Source organism: Diospyros lotus, chromosome 4 (assembly GCF_014633365.1).
Source record: "Diospyros lotus cultivar Yz01 chromosome 4, ASM1463336v1, whole genome shotgun sequence".
NCBI lineage: Eukaryota > Viridiplantae > Streptophyta > Magnoliopsida > Ericales > Ebenaceae > Diospyros > Diospyros lotus.
In genome coordinates this window covers 40,608,611-40,617,676 of record NC_068341.1, presented here as the reverse complement: position 1 = coordinate 40,617,676, position 9,066 = coordinate 40,608,611, and the positions used below count along the sequence as shown (strand labels likewise).

Below are 9,066 nucleotides of genomic sequence, written 5' to 3'. Positions count from 1 at the left end.
CAAATTCAACTTCACCATGAATAGGACCATATAAATGAACAATACTTGTATGGGTAAATAGTGCGTTAGCAATTGTACCAAAAATTGCACTAGGAAAAATTCTAGGAAAGATTGGAGGGATCACAAACAGTCCCACTTAAAACCCAGACTCCTAAGACATATTTTTCCTAAACATGCACTTAATGGTACAATATATCACTAACACCATTACAAATATACCCAACAAAAAACACACTCATCTTTGTTCGGTCTGGATCTCGAACTAGATCTTCCTCTCCTTCATTTCTTCTGACTTTGTGAACGACTTCTTACAATCAATACTTTTGTTGAGCCATGCGTTGTTTCTTTTTTATCTTTCTTTCTCAACTCATAGCTATACAAAGCATCACAAACTTCACTAAGAGACACCTGAACCTTCCAGTGAAGTAAAGTAGTTTTAAGAAATTTAAACTCCTCAGGAAGGGATCTCACCAATATCAAAGCCAAATCCTCATATTTGAAAGTGTTAAAATGTTGTCTTGAGTATAGGATATGATAAGAAGATAAGTGAAAACAGTGCATTTGAGGGCCCATGAAAAATTAAATAGAAGTTTATATCTCAATTTGTAATTAGCGATAGTTGAGGGATTAAATTGTAAATATGTTTATGTCTTCATTAGGATATTCACTTACTCTTTAAATAAGATAGATAGGTGGACTGAAATGATCATTCTGATCATTCAATTTCTTCTATTTCTGAATACGAGAACTGCTATGAGAGGAAAGACTTGAAAATAGGGAAGTTCTTTGTAATCTCGGGTTGAATGCAGTGTGTGTTCGTGTGATAGAAAGAGAGGAGAAGGTTTCTTTGGATTACTTGTACTGTTCTTCATCAAGATCATAGTGGATTGCTTTCTCGAAATGATGGATATAGGATTGATTTTGATCATAGTGAAAAATCAAAACTTGTGAGTACCCCATTTGCTCCATATTTCAAGCTTAGTGCATATTTATTTTCGAAGAGTGATGCGAAACAGGAGTATATGTCAAAAGTTCTGTAAGTAAATGCTGTTGGTAGCTTGATGTATGCTATGGTATGTACAAGGCCCAATATTTTATTGGTAGTTGGAGTTATGAGCAAGTATATGCATGATCCTGAAAAGAAACATTGGCAAATTATGAAATGGATTATGCGGTATATTCTGAATACCGTAAATGTTGATTTAGTGTTTGAGCGGAATGAGAAAATGGGTAAATACATAGTTGGTTATTGTAATTCCGACTATACTGGTGATCTGGATAAATATCAATCTACGATTGGTTATGTTTTCACTTTAGCAAAGGCATCAATTAGTTGGAAATCTACCTTAGAGTCTATAGTTGCTCAGTCTACAACAAAAACAAAGTACATGGCAATTACAAAGGCTGTGAAGGAAGCAATTTGGCTTTATGGGTTGCTTAATGAATTGAGAGTTGATTAAAAATACATCAAGGTACATTGTGATAGTCAAAGTGCTATTCATCTATACAGGCACTGTTTATCTATATAGTACTATTCACAGTGAAGTTGAATTTGGAAAAAATAGCTTAATTTTCCCAACAATTAATAAATCATCTCATCTATATGAGTTAAAGACAAAACTCGACCACACGGTAGGTGGAGCTTGCAACAGCCACAAGGGACGTGTAATACTTGCACAGACCCCACCACATAGCTATGTGAGTAGAGCACCGCATTAACCACACATGCCTGTAAGATTTAAGATTTAGGCCACCATGCATTGCGACAGACATGACCCCTCGAGAATCTAACTGGAAAATGTGTTGTGCAATCAAGAAGACACCAAGCAACTGTGGCAAGGATCAGCTGGGACAACCCCAAGGGTTGAGGCAAGGTGATATCAATGCCAAATAATTATGACTATCATTCAAGGATCCATCACATCCTAGTTGAGGGCCCCCAGCTTCAGTTTTGGTCCCTGCTGCAAATTTAGGATAATTTACGTGTATTTGCTGTGTTGGGATGCTGATCATTTTGCTGTCCTTAATATTGTTTGGGGTTGTAGGACCTGGTCTTGTTTGGCCTTGTTGGATAGTTGTTTTCTTTAATAAGATCTTACCATTTATCCATAAAAAAAAGGTTGATGCAGAGTTGTGTTAAGGAAATTTCCAAATTTGATATGAAATGATTGGGTTGTAGTGAGGTGATGGCCTGTTTTCTGGGGAGAAAGTCCTAACAGTCCTATCATGGAGAACGGAAGTTTTTGTAGCTTGATTTTAGCTTGAATTGAAACGGTTGGTGGCTGGAAGCATGGAAATCTTAAGGATTCATTGCTCCATAATTCTAGTATCTAGTACTGTGAGGGGCATCTGTGCTTTTGCAACTGTTTTTTTCCTGCTGGCTGCTTGATGGTTTCTCAGAATAATATTAGGTTTTGGGTTTGTTGATGATGGCTGTCTTAGAAAATGATTTAGGAAGTTTGGACATGTTATTCTTTTCAGCCTGGTGGTCGAATTATCTAGAAGAGTCTCTCTTCCACTGTGCCTATTTGCATTGCCTTTTGAGATTTTCCAGTGGATGTGCTATTTTGTGCAGGACCTCTTTGTTACTGGTTTTTCTTTTATTTTTCTTTTTTGCTAAATGTTTTCTTTGATTTTTTTGATAGGCTTTAGAATCTTTTATGCTTGGTGGAATTTGTCCATAGACCTTGGTGGAATTTGTCCATGCTTGAGATTTTATAAGTCTTGGAGCTGCTGTGTAAGATGCTGCCAGAAGAAGATTTAAAGGAAAGGGGAGAGAATGTGCAGACAAATTCACGTTAACTAAATCGGAATTCCTGAAGGTGCTTCTACATTATTATACAAGGTTTTTTTGGGATTTTTCAGAAGGGTTCCAAACAGGGGTAGTCTCATACTTTCTGTTCTACTACCAGTAGTTTTATTTTGGTTTAGCTCCAGGAATTTGTGCCCTTTCTGTTTAGGGTGGTTGTTGCTTCATGGTCCTAGGATGGTATTGTATTTGGGCAGTTTCAGCTGTTGGTTTATTAATAAAATTTTCATCATCTATTAAACCATTACCTTGTGATCTCATTCACAACATAATTGATCCGTCCACTTAACCCCTGGATTATGTGGCATTAGACAACCTTTGTATAAGCATTAGCGGAGTTAGGAATTGAACCTACAAATTCAAACTTCAAATGGGATATTTTCAAAGTGTCCTGCCATTAAACTATCACTTTATTTGGTAAAGAGAGCGTTTTCCTTTTTTTTTTTTTCCCTATACTCATCTATCTCATCCTTAAAACATGCACTATATACTAGGGAACCTTAATTGATGAAGACTCGCTAAATTCCTAAAAAGCCTTTCAAGACTCAAAAAAGTTACTAGTTACAGTATAAATAATAAGTTAGAACTGGGGAAATTTACCAGCTGAATTACAATTGTTTATGTATATACCTGGCAACTTCTTGTAAACCGCCTAAATCTCTGGCTTGATGTCAACAGCAGCCACCTTCTTTACCAGATGAAAGTTTGCCACCATGTATTCGTGGTAAATATATCATTGTGATGGTTCAGAGCATCATTTTTGTTATCAGAAAACCAGCCCAATGTCCTTCCCACCTTAGCCGCATGAGTTGCAAACTCTGCGCAGCAATAGCAATGAATTTCTTGCTCTGGGCAACGCTTTGTAACACACAATTAGCTGAGAAGGCTAGGGATCCACCAATTTGCCAATTTCACCTGGAATGTTGGCGTGGCTGCAGAGTTCAACCATGCAACTATAGTGCTCCGCATTGGGGCTGATACCATAACGTTCAGTCATACGTCTGAAGTACCTGCGAGCACCAGTGACATTTTTTGTGCGTACACAAGCACACAACACTCCCACAAACGTGACTGCATCCGGCTCTACATTCGCTGCCTCCATCTTCTCGAATAGATTTAGAGCTTCCTCTCCACGCCCGTGCACTCCTAAACTAGTAATCATCGAATTCCAGGTAGCCGTGCTCTTGATATCCATGCTGTCGAAAACTCGCTTGGCATCCTCCAAGCTACCGCATTTGCTGTACATATCAATAAGAGCTGTTCCTAGGAAAACCCCTAAATCAAACCCATTCTTGACAGCGAAGTCATGAATCCGGCGACCCAAGTTCAGGCTCCCGAGTTCAGTGCAGGCGATCAACAGGCTAACCAGTGTATACTCATTGGGCTTGACATTATCGACCTGCAGCATCCTCCTGAACAATTCAAATGCCTCATTGGGCCGTTGATTTCTGGCATAGCCATTAATAATTGCGGTCCAAGAGACAACATTTCTCTTCGGCATTTGCTCAAACATCAAACGAGCAGCATCCAGTTCGCCGCAGGCAACCAGCCCAGAAATCATGGTGGTCCATGATACTACGTTTCTCACACGCATTTTGTCGAACACCTTGCCGCCATGCTCGGAGTCCCCGCATTTGAAGAAGAGATCCATCAGTGTATTCTGCAAGAAGATATCCCGGGAAAACCCACATTTGACAGCGAGAGTAAAAACCTCCTTCCCCGACGAAGGCGACGCTAAGGCCAAGCAGGCTTTCATGGCGAACGGGAAAGTGAACTTATCAGGCGGCACGCCTCTGCAGATCATGAGACCAAACAGTACCAGCGCTTGTCGCGGGCTGCCGTTAACGACGTGGAACCGAATCATGAGATTCCACACCATGGTTGGAGGGCGAGGGAGCTGATCGAACACCGAAGTTGCGTACTCCATCTCTCCGATAGACGAGCATCTTCGGAGCAGCTTGACGACGATCAGTTGGTCGTGAGAGAGGCCGCTCCGAATGATTCTCGCATGGATTCGCTTGAGCTGCTTGAAATCGGAGCAATTGTGAAGCAAGAAGAAGGCATCCCGGGAGCCAATCCTTCTTGTGTGGCTCTTGCTGTAGTCGTTGGTGGAGCTCTGGAATGGGTTTCTTCTCGGAAGAGTATCGGGAGTGCATGAGAAGAACGCAACCATTATATATACAACTTATGCTTAATGTATCAGACTTGCGAAAGAAAACGCTCTGAACAATGAACAATGCGGCGGCATTGACACGCATATCTCTAATTCTATGGAACCGTAAGAACAAGAAATAAATAAATCAAAAATATTATTTCAATATAGAATTTTAAGATTTTGGGTAATATTTAGCATTGAAGATCATACAAAATATCAACATTTTGTGTCGATATAATATGAGCTCGAGTGGGAGAATTGTTGGTGTAATACTCATTCTTTATTAATGGGAAACAAATATCTAAATTTTGTGTCCATATAACATAAGTAGGAGTGGAGAATTGTTAGTCTAATACTCATTTTTTATTAATGGGATATAAATATCTAAATTTTATGTCAATATAATATAACCATGAGGGGAGAATTGTTGGTGTAATACCTATTCTTTATTAATGGGATACAAATATTTAAATTTTGTATCGTTGTTACATGAGCACAAGGAGGAGAATTATGACTGCATTAGTGAAATATTATATTGGGTAATTATGAGAGATCTAAGCCAACGTCTTAGATTTAAAGCCTAAGAAGATCATATCTAAAAAATTGGGCCTAAATCTAGAATAGGTTCAAGGCTTGACCCAAAGTTATCCAAGCTTGAAAGATAAAAAAAGGCCCAAGACTAAGCCTACGCTCATATTATATTGTCAGCTCACCAAGCTCATTCAAGAGATCAAATTTAACTACTTATGTGTCATAATCTAATTTTTTACGGAATTCGTAACAAGCTTATACAAAGGCATAATTTTTCATGAATTAGGTATTTCGTTAATTACGCATTGATTGTATCATTATTATGTCATTTAGTCTCGAGTATAGTGACTCACTAAAGCGTCAAATGATCTATTGCGAGATCGAGCATTGCTATCTTTTTGCGGGTATAACAAGTGCATATAAGCTCATGCTAGAGGAATACTAAGAATGTTTCAAAACCGAGAGGAACTAGCTAAGAGCATGACCATTATTCGAAGTGGGTGGTAATTGATCCCAAAACTCTTATCAATCTCATTGTGTTTGTGATGATAACTTTTATTAAGTTTATGTTTCTTTTCTTTTTCACTTTTTTGTTTTGTTTTGTTTGAGGACAACAAAGATCCACAAACAACACAAAGCCACCCTACAAAGGGAACATGCACAGAGACAAGCATACTAGGAAGTTGGAAAAGCTAAAAAGTTGGGAGCAAACCAAAAAACAAAAGAGAAGGGACTAGGTGAGGCAAAATGATGGGAATAAAAACAAGAGGTATAGGGAATAAGGGAAGTTGATCGCTCAAAGTGGTTAAATAAAAAGGGTGATCAGTGAAGGGGACCAGTCGAAATGGATTTGTGTTAGGATATTGGGCAAATTGTCACTTTTGATATGTAAACTTACACACTTTGATCAATTTCATATAGACTTTTTTTTTTTTTGTGTGTGGTCAAATCAATGAATAAACTTACAATTATGGTCAATTTCATACAAATAAAATTAGGGTGAATTGCCCCTAACCCTTTTGTGGATTAAAAATATCTATAGAAGTCCATATGATTAATTTTTTTTTCTCTAAAACCCTTCATTTTATGTCTTAACAAAAAAAAAGGATTAAAATAACAACAAATATTAGTTCTTTAGGGAAATGATATATCGGATAACACAAGTTTGATAAACAACCCTTACAAAATGTCATGACACACATAATTTTATAATAATTTTTGTGATTTTTCAGTTGTGTTTTTAGTTTTATTTGTGATTGCTTGAGGTATGCCCTAGAGTAAGCTGTATACATTTTGTAATTTTTTCTGTTAATATACTCTCATTTATAGGAAAAAAAATAGCAACAATTTATAGTAGTGAGTAAATTTATTATTAATTTTAGATAGAATTATTATAAACTATTGTTAATTTTAGATGGTATGATATTTTCATATAGGAAAATTTTCAAAAAAAATAAATAAATTCAATTTTTACCTTTCCTTTACTTAGAAGAATGGCTCTTGCTATGCACATATAAATAAAAAATATATTTTTTAAATTAATGTGTATTAGACGTCATTTGACAGCTATAATTTACATTTTTTAGACAAAATTTTGAATAAAATGGGATTGGGTAGTAATAAAATTATTCACAAATTAATTTTTGAATCTCATAAGTTGAAATTTTTTTAACATAATTTTTTTTTCTTTTTAAGCAAGACCCTTAAAAGGTATAACAATAAAAGGAAAGTTAGCTTTAAGAGATGAATGAATTATACTCACCCTAAATTTTAAGTATGGATCAAGGAATAACAAGATGAGATGCAAGAGAGCAAAGAAGAGAATACTCAAAGATTTTAGAGTGGTTCGGTCCCAACTTCCTACATTCCCTACCTTGACTTCCTGTCATAAATTTGAACACTTATTATTGAGTGACTGATTAGAGAGAGACGAGTATTATCCTATATTTATAGTAATTTTTTACTTGGCTCAGCTATAACCATATATTGTTTTTTTTAGGGCTCAAGGCAAACAAATGAGAATAGAAGCAATTTGGTGTGAATAATAATATCTACATTTTGATGTTATGAAACCATGTTAATAACATTTTTAAAAATATTTTTTATATATTTTTAAAAAAATAAAAATTGACTATATTAATCAAAATTAAACTCATGGGCATATTAACAGTAACAAATTTCTCAAACAACTTTAATGTTATATTTCTTTTTTATAAGTAAGTATTTTATAAAAAAAAAGATCATAAATCATCAATAGCTTATACTAGGGGATGCCGCAAGTGGCACAACAAGAATTGAAAAATAATGACTCAAAACTGCAAAATATATTTATATTCCACTTAACATAAAGAATATATACAAATGTCAAAGGAATCTTCAAATAGCTTCACTTTGAATTTTGAACTCGTGATGTTCATCAGTCTTACCTTCCCAAGTATTGTAAAGCTTTTGATACGAATGTTAATATTTATGATGCTAATACTCTCTTACTCACTAAACAAATACTTAGAGGGAGCCACGATCATCTCAACATATCACCCTCTCCCTAAGCATTATAAGGCTTTTAATTTGAATGTCGACATTTGTGATGAAGACACTATATTACTCATCTAAAAATACTTAGAGAAGACAACGACCATTACTTTACTTCTATATCAAGACTTATTTTGTTTAAAATTTTGTCTAAAAGAAATTAAAAAGTAAATTGTTACTATTAAATATCATCCAATAAATTTTTATTCAAATTCTTTTATTATTTTTACACATGTGTATCATGTGACACCCTCTAATATATATATATACATATATATATATATATATCAATTAAAAATTTTCATACATTAGACGAACTCAGACTCTAAGTAGTGGTCAACAACTAGACTAAATCTATCGAAAGTAAACCTGTACCTATTATGTTACACAAGCAAACATAATTTCTATATTACTAAATGGTGAAGCCTTGTCAAGTTTTCTAAATCTCATTAACACCCTTTTACTTTCATCTCAACGGGACGATAATTAGCCCATCAAATCTTGTCTCCCTTGACTAGTTAACGCAAGATTTACACACAATAGTCAAAAAGAAAAAAAAAAGTCTCATTATTGCCACTAATTAATTTCATTTTGTCTTTTTTTGTTGTTGATATAAACAATTTCACTTCTACAAAGATTAATAGTACAGTCAGTATATAAATAGACATTTTATCATCAAATTATCAAATTATAAATAGCAATTCTAAAAGAATAGTGACAGAAGGCCAGTTTTTGAACCAATTTGTTCCATCAAGACAAACTTACCATTGGGAACGTGTGCTTATCTTTAGTTGTAGAAAATAAATTAAAAACTAGAAATGCTTTTTAAAACTCGATGGGACTGAAACTTTTCCATGAAGTTGTAGATGGAACTTGGGGTTCTAAGACAATTAACCTGAAGTTTTAATTATATGGTAATCTTTTAGGGTAACTCATGCAGTCGATTGTTCAGGATTTATGGTACTGAATATGTTAAAGTTGTGTTCAAATCCCAAAACAGTGCGGTAGGTATCATTGTAGCTACCCGAAGGACCATAGG

At 35.2% G+C, this 9,066-nt stretch overlaps 1 protein-coding gene across 1 annotated transcript; it reads right to left on the bottom strand.

Moving 5' to 3' along the window:
- Positions 1 to 2,888: 2,888 nt before the first annotated feature.
- Positions 2,889 to 5,049, bottom strand: LOC127798877 (pentatricopeptide repeat-containing protein At3g26630, chloroplastic-like). The gene is made up of 2 exons (XM_052332517.1): positions 3,725 to 5,049; positions 2,889 to 3,627 (listed from the first exon to the last, which is right to left on the bottom strand). Exons 1-2 carry the CDS (start codon positions 4,980 to 4,982, stop codon positions 3,500 to 3,502), a joined length of 1,386 nt encoding a protein of 461 aa, XP_052188477.1. The 5' UTR covers positions 4,983 to 5,049; the 3' UTR covers positions 2,889 to 3,499.
- Between the last annotated feature and the right edge of the window lie 4,017 nt (positions 5,050 to 9,066).

Coding starts and splice junctions, on each gene's coding strand:
- LOC127798877 (XM_052332517.1), bottom strand. CDS start 4,982: ATGGTTGCGTTCTTCTCATGCACTCCCGATACTCTTCCGAGAAGAAAC. Junction 3,628..3,724: donor CAGCCACGCCAACATTCCAG/GTGAAATTGGCA, acceptor ATTGCTGCGCAG/AGTTTGCAACTCATGCGGCT.